General features: G+C 32.4%; 2 protein-coding genes across 3 annotated transcripts; both read right to left on the bottom strand.

Annotated features, from left to right (window-relative positions):
• Window positions 1-502: 502 nt before the first annotated feature.
• On the bottom strand, window positions 503-4,543 carry LOC124832102 (glycogen synthase kinase-3 homolog MsK-1). Its single transcript, XM_047306226.2, has 13 exons — window positions 4,289-4,543; window positions 3,811-3,979; window positions 3,612-3,704; window positions 2,916-2,975; window positions 2,538-2,810; window positions 2,389-2,463; window positions 2,171-2,227; window positions 1,885-2,025; window positions 1,754-1,804; window positions 1,484-1,579; window positions 1,281-1,364; window positions 1,015-1,117; window positions 503-905 (listed from the first exon to the last, which is right to left on the bottom strand). Exons 2-13 carry the CDS (start codon window positions 3,925-3,927, stop codon window positions 823-825), a joined length of 1,233 nt encoding a protein of 410 aa, XP_047162182.1. The 5' UTR covers window positions 3,928-3,979; window positions 4,289-4,543; the 3' UTR covers window positions 503-822.
• Window positions 4,544-12,837: 8,294 nt separating this feature from the next.
• LOC124832104 (protein transport protein SEC24 A-like) lies at window positions 12,838-21,861 on the bottom strand. Of its 2 annotated transcripts, XM_047306228.2 has the most exons (14): window positions 21,454-21,854; window positions 20,206-21,219; window positions 19,978-20,116; window positions 19,229-19,419; window positions 18,188-18,295; window positions 17,886-18,089; window positions 17,012-17,243; window positions 16,392-16,541; window positions 16,114-16,270; window positions 15,382-15,509; window positions 14,963-15,285; window positions 14,699-14,875; window positions 13,870-14,113; window positions 12,838-13,238 (listed from the first exon to the last, which is right to left on the bottom strand). In XM_047306228.2, exons 2-13 carry the CDS (start codon window positions 21,148-21,150, stop codon window positions 13,877-13,879), a joined length of 2,991 nt encoding a protein of 996 aa, XP_047162184.1. In that variant the 5' UTR covers window positions 21,151-21,219; window positions 21,454-21,854; the 3' UTR covers window positions 12,838-13,238; window positions 13,870-13,876. The 2 variants fall into 2 exon arrangements, 1 of the variants encoding a protein (XP_047162184.1); XR_015781632.1 differs by lacking the exon at window positions 12,838-13,238 and having other exon boundaries at window positions 13,975-14,113; window positions 14,699-14,831; window positions 21,454-21,861.
• Window positions 21,862-21,901: the final 40 nt, after the last annotated feature.

The following is a 21,901-nucleotide window of genomic DNA, read 5'->3' as shown; positions in this document are numbered from 1 at the left end:
GAAGCCAACGACAGAAACAACCAAATTGACGTTAGACCCCTTAACCAAAGTAGCTGATGAATACTGAGATTCAAAGTTGTTAAAGAATAGCTATTAACATGAAAATGCCTCATGGAAAATATAGCCTCCGTTGACGAAGATATTCTTAACGTAGGGGAAAGAGAGAATAAAACAACAAAGCAAATTGTGACTTACCAGAACGCGCTTGTATATATTCTTGTATATATTCTTTGTACATATGGCAAGAGACACATCCAAATTCTTTTTTCAGTGTCCGCATCAGTCCACTCAGACACCTCAGCCTCGAATAGAAAATAAACAAAGAGCCAGTCTTCTATTCTAACTGTTTGATTAAACTATGAGAAATATCGCTTTCACTTACTACGTTTAATATTTGTCAATCGAGCCAATTCATTGAAGACAAGCCCGAGACTTCGTCCCATGTCGTTCGGCCAGAGACTACCTAAAGAATGGAAAATAAACAATGCACAGACAAGGCCACTACAACTTCCAACCACCACGTTAAGCATTAACTAAATTAAACAACCCATCATTGTCTCAACAAATACAAATACTGATGCCACATTTAGATAATTGCAGACATTTGTCTTCTATTGTATGTTACAATCTGCTGTGATACAGGAAACAGGGTATTCTGCATACCCTTCGGGGGTTGGGTAATAAGGAGTAGCATGTATCTCTAGATCTGCTTTTACAGGGCAACCGAATACAATAAAGATACCAACAAATATCATATCATATCATCAAATAGAAGAAAGCGCAGCATTCTCATACGGAAACACTTGAAGTTCTGTTAAACTTTCACAAGCCAAGAAACGGGCATTGCTTCCTCGCATGTTCTGGAACCAATTTCACCAAAATCTCAGCTGGGACTCCTTTCAGTTCTGGTACACATGCACAGATAACATACAAAAATTCAGCAAAAAACTATTTAATGAAAAGAAAAAACGAGCGGAGTCACAAACACAATAGCCTATTCCAAAGTCAACATACCATGAGATTTAAAATTAAATAGTGGTGGAAGGAATCGGCCATTTGGCAAGCGAGTATTTGGATCACGAAGCTCATCAAAGAAAGGATGCGTCAGAGCATCTAACTGAACCACATAAAGCAAAATCTCAAATTACACAGACATTATCAGAAGATGAAAAACAGTCATTGCCAAACAGAATCTTGCAAAACTATTATCTGAAAGAGGGAACCAATGCTATATTTTTCCTAAAGTGAGATACTAAACGTTTGACAAGTTAGATACTCACAGCTGTGCACCGCAAGTTAGGGGAGTATTGTAGTAGTCTTGATACCAGATCAACAGCCTCTGGAGGCATGCGCTTGTGGAAGATCTAGTAGAAGAAAAACATCAAATATATGTTAGTACAGTGTTCAATAAAGATTTTTAAATGCGTTAATATGATGAGCTCAAGAATAAAGCATGAAATGCTATTAAATTTATTTGGGATACCTTGTGCCATGGATGTGCTTTAATCTGTGGGAATTTAAATTCTGTATAGTTAGGGTTCATGCATTTAATCTCTTCCCTTGTTGGAGTGCCGAGAACCTATCAACACAAACAACAAATGGTATCATTCACATGCCTGTATAATGGATCAAATCATCAAATAGGTCATTTCAATATTAAAAACTACAGAAAAATGAGATTGACAGTTCGAAACATTTGCAAATAAGAAACATGTACAACAGTAGTGAAACAAGTTAAACATCAGAAGATTACCTTTATAATCTCAACAAGCTGATCAACTCCACTCTCACCAGGGAACAAAGGCTGTGTAAAAAGAAAATATTGATTTTAGTTAAATATGCTAAACCACAAAAGTAAAAGAGATCACAGCAACAGCCACCAACCTGTCCAAGCAGCAGCTCAGCTAAGACACATCCAACAGACCAGATGTCAATGGCTGTAGTATATTCAGTTGCTCCAAATATAAGCTCAGGTGCTCTGTAATATCTAGAACATATGTATGATATATTTGGTTCGCCTTTTACCTGTCAAAGTCCAAACTAAGTAAGGAAAAATAAAGCTGACAATCTAGCTGCTATTCCCTATCACTAGCTCAGGAAAAAAGAAGTTTAAATGAAAAGAAATTATTTGAGGAAGAGGCAGAAAAGCAGAGATATATATGTAACATACCAAAACCTTTGCACTTCCAAAGTCACATAATTTAACCTGGTGTGTGTGTGGATTGACCTGCGCAGAAAAACATCCAATTAGTATCTTCCACCTAACAGTCCAATCATCAGAGTTTCAATTCGTCATTTCCTATCTTTTAGCCACCCTAAACACAACCATAGCTATGAAGCATGAGAACCAAAATAAAATCCAGATAAATAACCAAACAAAGGCCATACCAATAGATTTTGAGGCTTGATATCCCGATGGCAAACTCCAATACAACGATGAATATAAGATAATGCCCTAAAGATCTGCAATATATCAAAATTATTGTTAAAGCCTGAACATAGATGAAAGCTGAATTCAGGAAGGACAACAAGCATACCTGGTATGTATAGAGTTTCACATATATCAGAGGCATCCTTTGGTTCAACTTGTTGTAATGTTTGATCACACGATTAACTGTTTCAGGAACATACTCAAGTACCAAATTAAGGTAGAGTTCATCCTTTTCAGTTGTTGAAAAGAAACAGTGCTTCAAAGAGACAACATTTGGGTGGTCAAGAAGGCGCATTGTTTGCAGCTCCCGATTCTTGTACCTCTTGTCTTGAAGAACCTTTTTGATAGCCACGGTTTCACCAGTTTCCAAGCACTTAGCCTATAATCATACACAATGTCAGAACTAAGGGAACAATTATCTTCAATTGAGTTAAAAAGGCTAAAGAAACGCATCTCATTTAGTCAACTATAAACATGATTTTACCTGGAAGACAACACCAAACGATCCATGACCTACAACACGTTCTGCCATGTAGCTTATAGTCTGAAATATTAACAAGGATATAAATTTATGTTGAAGTAATAAACATACATAGAAAAAAGTGGCGAGGAGTACAGTAGACTGTTAAATAGAATATCACAAACTACATCGGGGCACTATCATCCTATCCAACAATACCATGAAACCAATTGGCAAGAATAATCGCCAATCAAAAGAAGCGACAAAACACGTCACAGCAAGGAGTTATGTAAGACACCGTAAAAAGGTGCATCACAAGATCACGGCATTCTCATCCTATCCAATAGCATCATGAGCTTCATGAAACCAGACAGCAATGATATCGCCAACCAGGTAAGACACGACAAAACAAGTTGCACACAGCAAGAAGTTATGGGAATGGACATAAAAAGATTATAGTCAGCAAACAGTGACTCGGCATCATAGCCAAATTTTGAGAATTATTTTTTCATTTTTTGACTTCAAGGTCAAACACAATCATTCTCAATTCAAATATCAATATTCTAAATCACAGCAGCTATAGAAATTGAGAAAACATTTGCATAAATAATATATGAAACTGGAGCATTGATTGTTTACAGCCTTTCATGGTAAACACAGCAAGTGAGATGGCACGTACACATTTAACAGACAGTAGAAAAATTAAGAGAGAACGTATACCTGCTTCGGCTGACCATTTCTACCCCCAATGGTAGTCACGATGATATGTCCGGTCTCCGTTCCATTGCCATCAACAACAGTGGCTTCCATTTCCTAAAAGACGAAGAAAATTGAAAGTAACTTAGCTTGAATTCAAAATCAACCACAAAGACATTCCTGAAATAAAGCTAAAATAAGAAAAAGGTGCAAATATTCATACTCTATCATCCCTAATTTTCATATCGTTCATCTCCTCCGGCAACCTATCAACACCTGCTGCTCCATGCCCACTAGCTTCTCTCAAACCCGAAGTTGGCGCCACACCAACGGATGTCATCTTCACTGAATCCCTTTCTCCGTTAACTTCTGCTCAAAAACCACTCATACACCTGCCAGAATGAACAATCACACCATAATTAAAAAAAATGGACAACTTTTTTTTTTTAATTTAAGCATTAAAACTGGAATCAACAGACATAATAAAAACTGAACCAAATAGGAAAGTAGCACCGTTCGAAAACGAATTAAAGAAACAAAAAACGCAAATCCCTTTTGTCCATAAATAAATATCCATTATGTGAAAAAGGAAAACATTAAAGCAACATAAAACTCCATCAATCTCACAGAACGCCACAAATCCATCCGAAAACTCCAACAGAAACAGAAACAGGCAACAAAAAAAAAATCCCTAAACAAACCTAAACCGAAGATCCCCGCAACTGAAGGTGAAATAACACGATCCGAACACACAAAACAAAATTAACAAACGCAGAGCGTTCAAAACACAGGAAAAGCAGAAAGAAAAGCAGCGACGTCGGAGAAAAGAAAAGTTCGACGGAAGAGGAAGAAAATGAAGAGGAGAAAATAGAGAGATAAGGAATCTAGAGTTTGGAATGGAAAAGAAGGAGGCGAAAAGGGCGGTTAGAAGGAAGAGAGGGTTAGATCCATGAGAGGCATACCCATGGCGTGTTTGGATTTGTGTGAGTAACAGTTGTTCTCTGCTTTTTTGTGTGGTGTGCTATAATGCGCTGGTGACAGTCAAAGAAGAAAACCAACCCATTCTAACTATTTATTTATTTATTATTAATTAAATAATTAATTAAATAATTAAATAATTGTGTATTTTGGAGTAAATAAAATATAGAAAAATGTAACCTAGTTTTCCCATCACTTTTGACCGTTCAAACTTCAAAGTTCAAACTCACTGTATTGAAATGGTAACAACTATTAATTGGCCACCGCGGCATGTGTGTTTTAGGCGCCTTCTTTAGTGCTCTCGTTTTTTTATAGTTCCAAAAATCATATATATTTATAATATTTACAACGACACGTGAAAAATTACAAACAAATGAATAGACACTTTAATAATTTATATTATTATTTTGTTCTCAAATTAGCATGTCAAATAAATCAGTGAGCTCAATAATTTGTCTTAGAATATTTATGTGGACAAAATTTACAGTTATACATTCTTCATATTTTTTTATGTAACTTTTAAGTCTTCATAAATTTAGTTAATAATTAAAGTGATTAGATAAAGTCTAATTAATTTTGTTTATTTTTTATTGACATGTATTTTGATGTTTTAAACACTATCAGCATTGAATAAGATCAATGCAATAAATAAATAAAGATGTGGGTTCCTTTCATAATAAAATAGTGTGAGAGTTTTAACTAAATAAAGATTTATAGTTTATTTAGTTTTTAATTTTCAAAAGAATCATTATAAGTAGAATGGGTTAATGAAATTAATAAAGCAATCAAATAGTGTTTACCACAAATTAATTTAATCTCTAAAATTAAATGGTAAGTTAAATTAATATTAAGAGTTGGATTATTCTCTAAAATAATTAATCTCTCAAAATTAATAAAAATCATAAAATAATAAATTTGTAATTTATTTCCTTATTATTAACTGATGCTTTTCAAAATATTAAATTAAGGCAATAAATTTATAAGTATTTTTGTTGTTCTTTTAAAAGAAAAATACTTTTGAATAAATAGTAACTGTTTTATTAACTGTTTTACATGTTTGAATAAATTTATTTAAAAATTCAAAAGAAGAAAGATAGAATATTGTTGTTTTATTACTAATTTCAATTGCTAATCATAATAGTAGTGTAATGTTTTTATTTTGTTTTCATCTCTTACAATAATTTTCTAAGCATAGAGAAGTTATGAATAACAGTAAACTCAAACATATCTCATTATCATATTATATAAATAAAAATTACTAAAATATCAGTAAAATTGAAAAAATATCACCATAATAATATATAAATAGGACTATTATTAAATTTCTATGCTTGTAAATTTTTTTTCAGAAAATCTTTTGTTTGAAAAAAACATATAATGCATGACATGATTTCGATTATTATTCTACGTTTGGAACTTTTAGAAATTATGAGAAAATTATTTAAATGCAGCTGCATATTCAAAATTCGGAATTAACGTGGATAATTTATTTAAAAGTAATTATTATTAGTATAGAGTAGTAGAAACACATTATATAGTAATAGAATCACATGTACGTAAATTTATCTTTTGCTTATAAATAATAAAAAATTATTATATAATTTATTATTAGAGACAAATAATTAAATTTAAAAATATATTTAAAATAATAATAAAATAAAATATACTAAAAAATAATAAAATTAGTAAATAGTAACTGTTGTAAAATGATTATAAAAGTGAATTAAAAAATGTTTACAAAAAAAAAGGATAAAATAAAATATATTATCTAAAAAAATTAGTAAAGAATTGTATATACTAAAATAAATATTATAAAGTAATTACAAAAATGAATATAACTAATATATAAAAAATAAAATCATAACATTTTTGTCCACAAAAAGCTTAATTAGTGAAACTTTAATACATCAAAAAATGTTTAATTCCAAATAAAAATATATCAAGCATCATGTGAAAAGTAATATAATATATATATATATATATATATATATATATATATATATATATATATAAGATTCAATTATAAAAAAAATTAAAACAAAGTTGTACTTTTATTTATATTTTTACTAACTCAATTCAGAATTTAAATATTTTTTTCTCATTCCAATCTTATTACGAACTACTTTTTAAAGACAAAATTATAACAGAAATTCACTATCTAATGTGGAATGTTTGAGATATTTAGTGTGACCTTAATAATGTCACTCTACAAACTTAAATCAAAATATTGATATCCACTTTAGACTGATAACGAGATTCTAACAAAATCTATTAGTTTTTTAAACCCTCATTAAATATGACTAATTATTCCTCTTAACTTTCGTATGTGTGACGATGAATTTAATTATATTATTTGACAAATTTAGGATTAGAACAATTTATAATTTTTTTGCCAAAATATTTAAAATACTAGTAAGTTTAACTAGGAGAAAAATAGGTCGTTTAAAATTTGTATAAAAAATGAGTAATAATTTCAAATTAAATGTACTAAATCTAACCAAGAACTAAAAATGTTATAATAATACTAGTAATATCTACCTCAATAACTAAAATTATATGGATGAAAATACTATTATAGTTTTACTTTGAGAATTTCATGTTATTTTATAAAGTGAAGTGCCCATTTAACTTTGCTTTTAGGAAATTGACATTTGAAATAGAAAAGTTTGTCTACTTTTGACTCTTTAACTTGAATTAAAATTTAAGATTTTGTTTATTAAAATGAAAACCTAATTCAATATCATAAAATTAATTTATAAAATGAGATTCTCTTGTAATTGGCTTCATTTCTAATAACTATAGAACTTCCAATAGTTATGATATATTTTAAAATTATACATTAGAATATGCATTTGAAACGTCTAATTAGATAATTTTTTAATGTTGAATGAAACATCAAATTAACTTTGCTCTTAGAATATTGACATTTGAAATATACAAATTTATATATTTTGACTTCCTAATTATTTAAATAGAATTGCATAACAAAATCACGACAAAGCTATTCAATGCATCATGTGTGGTACATTTAAAGTTTATAATATATACATATAAAAAAGAACATCGTACTCTAGTAAGTAATATGCTGTAATTAACATGACAGAAAGAGAAAAACAATTTTTCTTGTTGACAGCATAACATTTCCAATAAAATTTGTAAAAAGCTATAATCTTACTGTAAATGATTGTAGCAATAGCATATAAATTTTGAAGAAAAGGTAAAATAAAAGTGAAAAGGAGCATTGGTGTGTAGTTGTTGTAGGTCTAGGACGGTGCTGCATGTCTGAATCATGACCACTTATTGGGCGGTTATAATAGTCAAATAATCCATTAATTATATTTTTGTACACATAAAGCTCTTCTTCTTCATAGTCAACAACTAATTTTTCTCAAAACTCAAGCAATTAATTATTCATGCAGAACAATGCTCCCTCTAACTACTCCTCACTTCTTCTGTCTCACCTTTTTCAACTCTCCATACATAGAAAAAAAAGAAAAAACTGGTTGTTTTAAGAGATCATTTAATCAGTATAGTTATTAATTTTTTGTTTATTGATAGTATAATTTTGGTTAAGGTACATTTAATATTGAACAGTGATTCCAACAACATTAATTTGAAAAGAGGATAAATGACAACAGAAAAATCAAAGAGCAAAAAGAGTCAAAGGGAGATTAGGCACCTCTTTTGAGTGGTTTGTCCAAGATTTACCAAAAGACAGAGCAGCTAATAAATGAGCTGACTTATTTGCCTAATTGCATATCAGCCTGCATGAATCATGTGCAAACTTTAAATATGCTTCAAAAACTTCTTTATATAGTCCATCACTCACATGCTCACTTCTGTTCATCCAAACATGCTGTTAAAACCAATTATGCAGACTTAAAACCAATATCTAAGGGAAGAAAAATAATATATAAATATATATACATATACCAACAACACAACAAAGACTCCAAATTCTGTCTGTTCCTTTGGAAAACATGCTGCATGCATCAGTATTTAAATTTATTTAAACATTTATATACTTATGAAGTTTCATTCTACATAGGTTATAAAACATAATACAGTCTGCTGTTAACTATTGACCTAAAGTGTTGGAAATACGTTTACATGTCTGTTAGTAGGGTAATGTTATCTTGTTTGAGGTTGATAGTCATATATTAATTAAAAGAGAGTTAATTAAGTTTTATTCACATGCATTTTATGTTATTTTTAAATAGTTATCATATTAGGTGATAAATAGAAAATGGGATGGTTGTAATGCTTAGTATAAGTGGATTCATGCTGTTAAGAAACAGATATTTAGATAGGTTATGTGTAAAATTTGGAAATTTTGAGTGAACACATAAATTCTAATTAATAGATAGAAAGATTATGGAGACTGTATAAAATAATAAAAATAATGATAATATAATTGATATAATAATATTATAAAAATAAATGTTAATAACATACTATAAAAAATATTAAATAATAATTAAATTTAGGTTAAACCCATTCGAAGGTCTCCATTTTCGTGGGATTGTCCCAGTTACATCTCTGTCTTTTAAGTTTTGCCAATTAAGTCTTTAATATTGAAAAATTGAATCAATTGGGTCCCTGCCGTTAAATCAACTTAACGTGGTTAAGATTTTGCTAACCTGTGAGGGTGACGTGGATAATTTTGCAGACGTGGCGTGCACAGACCCTTATACGTGGCTTTTTATTAATGAAACCCTTGTATGTGGCATTTTCTAAATGAAACATTTAAAAAATTAGGGTTAATTAAAGTTTGAATTGAGAAGAGAAAATCCGAAGCTTCAAATTGGCAGGACGTCAACCATGGAAACATCTCCGTTCTGCGTTCATCATCAAGCCCAGATTCACCTGCAAACAAAAACCAACCTAGAATTGCGCCTCCACATCAACAACCAAAAATCACCATCTTCATCATGAACCAAAAGACGCGAAACTCCTCCCATGGCCGTCATCTCCTTCGCACAACCTGCATCAGAAATCGAGACCAGAGAAAAGCAAATTCGCGCAACAGCCCAAGAACCCCAAATCAAACCCTACGAAGAACCCTAAGCGCAAATTTCGTCTACCCCTCTTCTCCATCTCGCGCCACTCAAACCTTCATTCGACAACCATGGCAACCAATCAAACCACAATCACGTCACCTAAGAAACCATCAACACCAGTCCAATTCACTGAAGCCATGACAGAACGCGAGCAGCCGCCGCAGAAGCAACAGAGTGTTTTCCCCTTGCCAATATGAAACCCTAATTGATGAAACCCTTGCATAGATCGCTTCGGATTTTCTCTGCCATGGGCTTCCGTCTTTGTCTGTTGGTAACTGCGCGAACCTTGATGATATGGGGTTGATTGAAATTGCTAGAGGGTGTTCCAGGTTAGCGCCGCCGCGAGAATCGCGAACTCCTTGCGTCGTCGCGAGACCACGCCGTGAGAGCTCCAACGCCTTCGTTTCTCCTCCTCGAGCAATTGCGAGAATCATAAAATGTTTCAGAAAAACCCCAATTTTTAAAATGTTCTTTTAGGAAAATGCCACATGATTATGAAAAACCACGTATAACGCTCTCTGCAAGCCACGTCTAAAATTACATCCACGTCACCCTCACAGGTAATAAAAAACTTAACGGGGTTAAGTTGATTTAACGGCAAGGACTCAATTGAGTCAATTATTCAATAAAAATGATCAAATTGACAAAAATGAGAAGACAGGGATGTAACTGGGACAACCCCACGAAAATAGAGACCTTCGAATGGGTTTAACCTTAAATTTATAAACCAAAATAATTAGTCATTATATCAACTAAATTATACACCATTTTACAAACTCTAAAATTTATTGGTATATAAAATAATCTTTATTATTAATAAATATTATAATTAGTTAATAGATTAGAATTTAAATTAATCTATAACATTAGTTATTAATGTTTTAACTAACTATTATTATTAATTATAAATTCTTTATTTTTAAAAGCTTTAATAATTAATGTTAAAAATTATTTGGACTTCAATTCACAAATTAATTATATTTTTTTATAAATAATAAATATTATTTCAAATATTAATAATTTCTAGTTTATAAAATAATATATAATTATGTTTATAAATAAATATATGATTAATATAGTGATTAATTATTAATTTTTCTAAATTTATTTATTATTTAATAATTATTTAAGTAAAGGTATATATTTGTCTTGATCAAAATGTGTAATAAGTTACGGCTGTTACATATAACTCGGTCGTTTAAAGAAAAGTACACGAAGGTAACATTACATTTCATAAAATGAAAATAGAATTGATAATTTAATATTACCTGGTTTTAAACAAGTTTTTTCTGAGTATTTTTCGATAAAAATAAATAAAAAAATAAGCGAGTTTCTTTACAAAATAAAATTAATTTATGTATAAACAGAATAAAAAGTTTAGAAAAATTATACGAATTTTTTGAATGCATTAACTAATTTTATGTTGGAAAAAACTAACTTAGTTATTCTTATCCCAAGTCAATTAGCACTTGAATAAATATCCTTAAAAGGCAATATTGATAATTGACTAATCATTGCCTTAATCAAACTCTTACTAATTTATTCTCATTGTTATATCTAAAGTATATAGTCATTAATGGGCAATTAAAACTTTGAATATTAAATAAGTTTTCTAAATGGAAAATTTGATAACATAGTTATATTAATTATCGCAAATGAGAACGTGCAATTAATTCCTAATAGGAAAAAAGAACATAAACATTGAAAGTAAAGAAACTAATTTCTATTTAGTTTTTCTTTTCAATTCTTTACATTAAATATTAGTTTTATACTTATTTATAATTTTAAAAAAATAAAGATCCTAAATGTTGTTTAAACCCAACAACCCATCTAAGATAACTTCTTCATTTAGAATAAGAAGAAGATGGATTCTTTTATGTTATATTTAGTAGTTAATTAACTAAAAAAAATCATAACCTATTCAATTTTTATAGTGGTTGCTTATTTTTAATTGATCCATGGTACACAATTTCAACATTCAATATTTGGATAATAATTATTTATAATAACATAAGTGTATTAGTTATACTTGCTCATTATCTTTGCAATTTAATCCAATTTTGGAGTTGAGAAATTCAATGTGCAGATATTTTATTCATAAGCAACACTGAATCAAGACAAATTAACACATTTTTGGATTCGCAATGCATTAAATAATTGTGGAAGTTGAGATGTGGTGTCATTGCCTCCACAAATAATGTGTATAATTTGAGATATTTTTTCATATAAAATATAGTGTTTCTAGTTCTTAATAACAACAATAAGTTTTTTAACAGAATCACTAATATGAATAAGACTAATTATGTGGAATTTGTTTTTTTAAATGATACCAATTGACCACATTTATACACTCGTTACCAATGAACTTTAAAATTATTTCTCTACAATTCATTAATAAAATACACATGTACTCGTAATATTTAATAAAGGCAAATAAGAAAAGAATAGTATTGTATTGAAACTATAAAGTGTCATATAAAAGAATTGATCAATCTCTTATAAGAAAATGATAACCAGGACCCAAGTGTATTTTTTGAAGTTACTGACTAATAATAAATGAACTTTTCCGTAATTTTGGTATTGTGTTTTTTTAAACAAATTTCTCGATTATTCCATTTTTTGATAATAGATTTTTTTTAAAAATACATTTGAACTTATCAATGTTGGTTGTTGACATAAGTATAAATGGTACTCACTTGTGTTTGAGTTAGTCAATTGAGTGGTCCAGAGTTTGAATTTTGATTATGTCATTTTCCTAATAAATTACATTTTTATTGTTATTGTTTTTTTTATCTCAATACTTTAAAAAAAAACTCTTCATGGAAAACTAGGAAGTCTTAATAGTCTAATAAAAGTGAACACCAAAGAAAGTTATAAAAAAGGTATGCATTATACAATGGTGCAGATAATTCTATATATTTCTTCCTCAATATTATAATACTCGTTTTAATCATAATACTGATTTTACCGTCTAATTTTTATTTTTAATAAAATATTTATTTTTTAATCAAAACAAATAAGAAATCAAAATTTACTAAAAATGTAAAAATATAATTACTATATTTATTTTTATCTACAAAATAACGTCCAACTAATTTTATAACTTTTACTTTTCATATTTGCCAATATTACAGACAACCCCCAGGAGTGAAAAAAAATGGTGCGAAAACGAAAGTTTGCTGACAAAGGTAAAATGATGATTTGGAAGAGAATAGTTCCAAAATCTGAATATCAGAATAAATAAAAATTACCAGCAAACAAAATTCAAGAATTAGCACTGATTTTGACTTGACTTCTCTCTCTGTGTTTACTCTCCCTAGCCAAAAAACAATTTGAATTAAAAAATGAAATTATACCTCAGATAACTGCAACCTATCCAAAAGAGTTTTATTTTCTATTCCAAGGAAAGAAAAACACTTTGAATCTAATCACTAAGTTACAGTTCACCTAATTGATACATTCCAGGGCGAACTTGCAGTGTCCATGAAACATCCTTCTAACGACCAATTAGCCTAGTCAAGCATCCACGCTTGTAATGCATCCCATGCATAAACTCAATTTATTTCTAATGAAGAAACGAAAAATTCCTTCAATTACGATACACGTAACAATCCTGACAAAAAAAAACCACCATATTAAGCCATAGAAAATGTTCACAAGGTAATCACTACATAAAGGAGATATATGATTATGTTCAAGTCAATATAGCTATCAATCTCAAATTGGGTAGAAACTACGTAATGTATGTGAATGTGAGGAGAAGTGACAGCCCGAGAGGAAATAAATTCGACTGTTCAATCTCAAATAAATGACCAATCTTGAATTCATTTAAGTATGAACAATCTTTACCATTTATGTGTGTTTAAATACTTAATATTAAACTCTTCTCACTTCTCAGGTTCTCACTTGATTAACCTGCCTAAATGTATACACATACTACAATTCTTTCGTACTAAATTCTATATAATGTTTCCCCCTATGTAAAACATCAAAGGATCCTGTTTCTCTGTTTTTTTGAGATTCCATTTAGGCGAGATTTAGGTGATCCAAATTTCATTCAAAGGATATATAATGTAAACTGCTTCACAGTCTACGTACTGTTGATTATGACTGGGCACTATAAGAGGGACAATTACCAGAGGATGAGAAATATTCAAGGTAAAAATCGATGGTGAATATTGATTGCCCGCATGAAAATCACCAGCTTTAATTGAAGCTTCCTTACAGAAGATTAGAATCAGTACCTCTATATTATGTTTGTTGCACTTGTCTGGAAATCTGTATCATCCAATCAGCATATCCATTATTAGCACCCAACTGGTCCTCAAACAGGTTTGAAAGAAGAAGGAATCCTTCTCTGGGGTGTTCACCTTGCCTCACAAGGCGGCACAACTGGTAATATGCACGGTCAGTACTTCTGAGCTTCTCAAGTACCTTTATCAGCCTCCGAGACATTTCAGTATCATTCTCATTCTCATTTAGAGTAACCTGTTCAAGGAAATAAAACATATATACAATTGAAAATAGATGCCACATGTTATTGAACGAGAGAAAAAGGGGAGGAATACATCAGAAGTCTGCAAAATTATTAAATAGGATATCAATCAACACTGGCGTAAGTCTAAACCATCTAAGGGACAAATTTAACACAAAATCAACTATGAATTCATATTTTTGATCATGAAGCTGCAGCACTGAGAAATGCATACTAAATTTATGTATTGAACACTCCCGTCATATATCTCAAGGTTCACATACAATATACTTTTCAGCTCAAATGCAAGAACACATCAATAATTTTTCAAGTATCAATTATTCTAAAACTACCAAGCAAGCTCGATATAATAATGATTGTTTATAATTCAACAATCATATATACATGTGCATGCATCAGATTGCAGAGAGAATAATTTGAAATTAACAATCCTTAATGAAGAACCAAAAACACTTATGAAGAAATTAGAAAAAGATGAGATAAACACGAAAGTTTTAAGAAACAAAAGAACTTAAAATGACAAGAATAATAAACCCATGTACTGCGCTTTCTCCTAGTCTTTATTGAATATACAGTACCTTTGAAAACTCTGCTGCAAAGTTAGACCCAAGTAAGTTCTTAGCTATGTCAGGTGAAATCACTCTACCAAACCATAAAATGAACTGGAAGCCATCGTCATATATATAAAGGCCCCTAGAATCCAAGCTCTCCCTAGTCAAAGGTAACCTTCTATCAATTTTTTTCAAATCACCAGCCTGAACATAAACACAGACAAAAATAATTCAAGGAGCAGACATTTAAACCATTTTCGCCATAAGTTTTCAGAGGCAGTAAAGGCATACATTTAGAAGATATTCGTCAAGTCGATGCAAACTAGGGTAGAGAAGTTTCAACATCCTTTTTACTGTTAGGGTCATCATTGTGTGTCCAGCTGCACACCGTTCATCTAATGAAACATCCCCATATCCACCACGGAGAGGTGCTGATCTACAAAGAGCTAAACCATACAAGGGTAGGAACTTTAATGACTCAGGATATATCATCCTATTCACCAAGCGCTGTTGCCCAGCATAGATATTTCGATAATCTCGGAGGCCTTTCACAATTCCTAAATGTACAGCACACCGGGCATCTTCAAGTTTATGGGATAATGTTTTCTCAATTGCTGCAAATATAAGAAACTGCTTAGGAAGATGAAAGAAACTATGAATCTATGATCCATACATATGATGTAACTAGAATAAAAGTCATGTCACCCTACCCAGCCTACTAAACAGAGATAAAATTGCACCAGTATCAGCCAAGCGATACATCTCTACCAAGTCTTTAACTACTGGAACTGCTGCTGTATGTACTCTGATACGCCTTTCTCCACAAGATGCAGTATACCTATTTCAGTTAAGGATGACACCATTCTTGAAGAAGTTTCAGATTCTAATTGAACTCCCATAATGACCTTAACTGAGTAACAAGCCTGACAGACTTCTACGTTGATGCAAAGCATAGAAGAAATAAAAATAAAAATACACAATAAAATGTGCTAAAACAAAAATGAAAAAGATAAAATAAGTTCATTTTATTTTGTTTTTCCAATATAAATGACTTAATTCATGGCATAACAGTCCCTAGGGAATAAACAATACCTAAGAATACATTTTCAATGCTAATAACAAAACACGGGAAATCTACATTCCTAAGTTAATATTCCTAGGACGTTTTTAATTAGTAGCAAACATGAGGAATCTACATTCCCAAGTTCGTATTCCTAGAAATGAGTTTTTAATGTGTGACAAACATACGCTTAATTCGAAAACGGGATGGATGAGAAAGGCCTCATGATTCATAGATGATTGTGCTGCAAGAATGAACTTATACATCTATCTCACAAATGGAAGTATTATGAAACAAATCATTAAAAAATTATCAGAAAAAGATGAAGATGTAGATGATTTATAATTATAACTCATCTCAAGGATTATGGAAGAAAGGATACAACAATGCAACTTGGAAATACATTGTCTGATCTGTCAGTGATGTTTCTTCAAGTGATAACTGCATGGCAAAGGCTTTATCACAATCCACGGCTGGAAGTGCTAACAAATTTGTGGACCTTAGCATAAAGTTTCCATGATAAGTTGTGAAACGGACACCTAGAAGCACAAAAGCATTTGACAACTATCATATTGTAGATATTTGTATATAACTGAATACTTGCAGCACGATTCAGAAGAAAAACAAAAAGTAAGCAAGGTCAAAATTTTCAACACAGACCTTTACCGCATCTAATTCGCAATACTGCTTCCCAGCCAGTTTCTCTGGTAAGGTCTCTCCTTAGCTCATTTCTTAGTTTCTCCCCGTGAATGACTGATTGGAAAGCTGGATAGTAATAGAGTTGACCAGCAGTATACTTTGCCAGAGTTCCTATAAATAATAAATTGTAAGCAAATAGTGCACTTTGTCACCTATAAATATAAGTTTGTTAGCTGCAAGAGTATGTGCTTATAAGACCACTTATACTATACTGAAGGATGCAAATTTAACAGAATTACAAGCAAAGAAAATGCATGCATTTGCTCACGGCCAATTAAGGTGCATCACCAAATAATTGGCCAATGCCAACTAAGCAGTCAAGGAAAGGGAGATAACCCTTCGGTAGACACATATTTGAGTGTCCCTTTTAGTTGACATTCACCCATCCTTAATCACACAGCACTATCATACACCACAGAAGAGTAAAAACGTGGTACTCATTCAATTAAGTTTAGTATTCAAAAGTATAAATGAAATCTACAGAGAACTAAGAAAACCATAGGTAAGCAACATTATTTCATCAGAGAATCATCATAAGTATCCATTCCATGGAGAAGTTAAAGAAATTAAAAATGATTTACCTAGGGATGCGATGTCGGTGTACTTATCACTGAATGCATACATATTTACTGAGATTTGGTATTTAGAAAACTCAGCTGCCATTTGCTTGTAAAAGGGATCTTCTGGCAGTCTTAACACGTGTTCTTTATCTGTGCCATAGACTTTAGAATCATCTCCACGTAGTTTCAATCGACCAACACCAAGAGATGGGAGTGTGTTTTGAAAAACTAACAATTTCCCTCCAAGTTGACTCTATAGAGAGGCAGGAAAAATTCACAAAACAGAAATGCATAGGAAAGTATAATTTTGTAAAGGGATGGAACAATTGCACTAAAATTCTACAAATTCAAATGGACCCTCCTTTAAACTTAGCAAACCATGGGTTCCATCTCTGTGCATGTAACTTGGTTCATTATTCTGATCTACCAGATTTATTCAATGACATTTGGTTATTTAGAGTGCCTAGTAGTAATAGAAGGCCCATCCTTGCAATTGAACAAAGTATTGAATATTAAAATTTAAATAAGATATTTCAATAATAACTGCCATGTTAAATGAATTATCTAAAACTGGGTTAAGATTTTCCTGCCATGATCCCAGGAAATACATTTAAGCGCGCACGCAAATACACAATACACACAGATAATAGAAAATTATAACTAGTAAGTTTGCATTCATATTGTCTAACATTAAACATCCCACTCTTTAGCATGAAAACAATCTTTTAAATCATATTGTAGCATTGTTTTAACTTTCAATTAATAGATACTATGCTCAATGAATTTTGAGCCAAAAAGATCACAACTACTTATGCGTTGCAACCAAAACAACAACCTATAATAATAATAACAACAAAACAAATTCAAAGTAGCAGGCAAAAAGGGACTAATATACCATAATCAAAAAGGCAGCCTTCAGAGAAGGACCAAAAGCAGATTCCAGATTCACATTGTCCTGGAACATGGATGGTAGACCATCAAGAAACGTTTCCACCACACTTCTTGATTCTGATAAGTTGACAAGGAGATCATCTGGCAGGGGAACAAATATGTCATCCAGATCTGAGACCACCAACATTTGTGGCTGAGTCAAGGATGACTGGAAAAGTGTAACATAGAATAATAAGCAAAATGTTGAGCCAATTAAGGCAAAGATAGAGATATATTAACAATATTAATACTAATAATACTGCAGACCTTCATGTTATAAAAATGTATTGTGCTGTCAAAAGTTGCAAACCCTATTTGTGTTCGTGGATAGCCCGGGAGCTCATCTAAACATGACCTGATTGTTTGGGCCACAACCTGGAATAAGAACAACATGAACCAACAACAAAGAATGATGTGAGTTGGAATAACAACTCCAGAATGCACTTGAAGCTGAACTTTATCTTGCACAAAAGAAATTAATTTTGGGTTGAACTGGATTTTGGCATCCCCAAATGAAAATATATGTCTACAAATTAGAGTTGCCCATAAAAAACATTTATTACCACCCAAGTCTACAAAACAGTGGAATCTCAAGTAGATGGGCACCCAAGATCCAGCTTTGTAAAAAAATAGTTATTGCTTAGAGATTTGATGAAAAGTGTTTTTTTTTAATGGTTAAATACAATTACAAAAAAAAATACTTCTGTTTTGAGAGATAATCACAATTACAGTTTTGTTTAGAAGTTGCTCAAAACATTTCAAATAAACTTCAATCAGACATTTTATAGACTCTGTTGTTTTTTTCTTCAAAAACTTTAATTAACACACTAAAAACTCTTTAAAGTGAACTTTCAGGCAGGGAAAAGGAAAAGCAGAACAATATGGCTGGTAATATAGAAAATTATTGAAAACCTAAGTTAAACCAGATTTTAATGCGCAGATCACTGGATTGTCTAAACTATAAATAAAAACATTTAAGACACATTGCCCAATCTTTTTGTTCAGGTTAGTAAAAGAAATTTATCACATGCACCCGGTGAGCTGAGTTTCAAATACGCAAATCATGCACAAATACAAACATATTACATACCTCTACAATTATTTTCTTAAATCCGACCTGAAAACCCCTTGATCTTGTTAAGAAATTCTTAGAATGCAGTGCAAATTATACACTGCTTCCAGGCTTCAGTTGTGCATAAGCTAGATTTCATATGAATAAAAAAATTGCCACACAAAAGAATGAAATCATCAAGGTTATATAACAACAAAACCTACTAATGTTTAAAGTGCTCCAAGTGAAGTACTTACCTCAATCATTCCGCTTCTAACTGCAGATATGGAAACATCAATGAGGAAGAAATATACTGGAGGCATAGGAGGCCGCACCATATATTCTGCTGGGGCAACAAATTCTACCGTACCCTTTGAAAGCTCAGGTCGTTGATTCAAATCAACTCTTCTGCCAATGGCATCTAGTTGTGCATAATATTCACTAGGAACTGTACACAAGGCCAATAAATCAGCATTTTCAGAAAGATGTATTAAACCAATTAAATGTGCAAGCTACAGTGAAGACAAACAAACAACTTTCATCACAGAATATTTTCATTAAGCATGGAGGTAACAAGTCTGGATTGACGCCATAAGATTCAATATATTAGCATCTTACTAAAGACATTAAACCAATCACATGGTCTCTAACATTACAATTCCACCTTGTAAAAGTAACAAGTGACGCTACGGAGTTAAAATGGGAATAATACTGAAATAATGAATTTTCAGAACCAATAAGCATGTTCTTGTTTCAGAATTTGATGGACTGGAGTCTGGTCACTTTCAAATAATATATTAATATCTCATAAACAGAGCCTTAATTACTTCAATTTTCCCCTTTAAATATGTACATTACTTCAATTTAATAAGAACCATAAAGCATGCTCTTCTTTCAAAATGTAATGGACTGAAGTTTAGGTCATTTTTCTCATTAGAGATTTAATTACGTCAACTTCCTTCTTATATTATTCTAAATTTGTGAAGCACATGAATGTAGACGGTACCGTCATTAAGCAAGGAGCAGGCGTTGCACCGGAACTTTCTTCCGCCTTCAGTAAATTTGACATAGGGATTTATATATGTGCGGCATCTCCTACAGCGTACGACACCAGTTGCAGCAAAATTAACTATGGGTACCTCTTCCTGAAATCAAATAAAAATCAATGCACAAAGAAAAAATAGCATGCCCTCTATGAGTTACAAATAATTGAAAAGGATAGTGAGGCCCTAACCCCATCAGGAGGCTCTGCAAGCGGACATACAACTGCTCCAAGAGGAAGATGCCACCTTGAAATTAAGGACTGGGAACCAGGCATTCCACTGGTCGTGAGTCGTAGATATCTAGGATTGCAGTTCATGGGATACATATCAGCTAAAGACTTTGGCTCCTCATCACCTTCCGATGGCCTTGGCAATTCTTTAGCATCAATGGACGGCTCCATGAGTCCAGGACGAGTTTGAATTGACAGCGAATTGAAGTCTTCTGCCAAGCCATTAATGGCAACTGTAGGCTGTCCAGATCCCGGTTGTTGCATGGGCTGGACGCCTGACAGAGCAGCCATTGGGGGCTGCGAAACATAAACTCCTTGATGAGGTTGAAAAGGCAAAGGTGGTGCAGGGACAGACCCATAATTTCCTTGATTTGAAGGGTTAGAGGAATACACAGGGGAAGCTTGCATTTCTGTGCCAGCCTGTTTCTGCGGATATCCAGGAAAAGATGGCTGAAACACAGGAGGAGGAACAGTTGATCCTGGAAGTGCAGGAGGGGCAGACCCCATTGAAACAAAAGGCGTGTGCGGCTGAGGCGGAAGAGAAGCCGGAAAAGACTGAGTTTGATCCGCAGAAGGTTGAAATGTTGGTTGTCCCATGGATGGAGGAAACAGGGGAGGTGCTTGAGTATTTGAGGGGAACGGTGTAATCGGAAAACGCGGGAAAGGTCCAGAAGCAGGTGGGGAATTGGAAGGAGGAGGAGGCACTGAGGAGCCATTAAACTGGCCCGGTGGCGCAGATAATGAAAATGGTGTGGATGCCAAGGGAGGAGCAGGAGGAGTGGGTCTGAAAAAAGGAGGCTCTGACTCAACCATGGTAGCAGTTGACGAAAAAGATACCATACCCTGTGCTGCATCAAAGGGTGGTCTAGAAAGAAAGGCTGATCGACCAGGGTTTTCTGTCCCCATAATTTACGCAAACACAATGACAACAATCGAACCACTTAATTCATAGCTTCGGTTCCGTCGTCACCAAGCCTGACAGAGAAACCAATTCGATACAATCGATGCAGAAAAAACCACTAAGCGTCTAACAAGTCATAGAATTCAGAGCAAAGCAACATCTCACACAATTTAGGAAAATGACAACAAATGGAATGAATTATCAAACAGCAACGAGGAGAATCGAATACGAATTGGTTAAAGTAAGAGACGGATCGAGAAAGGTGAAATTGCAATGGAGATCACGGAAGAACAGAATGAGAGACTTACCGATGGTGATGCGATAGGCAAGAGGAGTTTAATCGGAGACGCATGTGCTGAATCAGAATCGAAATACTCAATCCTCTGTACCACTTGCTCAATGCTTCTTCCACCATCTCCTTCTCCCTACCCTACGATCACACCATTATCGTTGCTCTCCAATCTCTATATTCTCATAACATCATATTCGCTTTATTTGATTCACACTGAACCTCACCAAAATATCACTGCTTCAACTTTTGTTTTATATAGTAGAAGCTAACCAATGGCAAAGGAAAACTACTTCACCCAAAATTCCAGACACTCTGATGTTATGTCAGTGGTTGCATTGCATATGAACAAATAATTTTTTTGACAATCTACATAAAACTATACTCATTTGTTGTGATCCAACTCTGTACCCAATCAAGGAATAGTTACATTTCTAATCTACTTATGCAATGCAAGTGAGCTTATC

Source organism: Vigna umbellata, chromosome 8 (assembly GCF_029865625.1).
Source record: "Vigna umbellata cultivar VRB3 chromosome 8, Vumbellata_1.0, whole genome shotgun sequence".
NCBI lineage: Eukaryota > Viridiplantae > Streptophyta > Magnoliopsida > Fabales > Fabaceae > Vigna > Vigna umbellata.
Note: the sequence above shows the minus strand (reverse complement) of the source record. Positions and strands in the feature narration are given on the sequence as shown.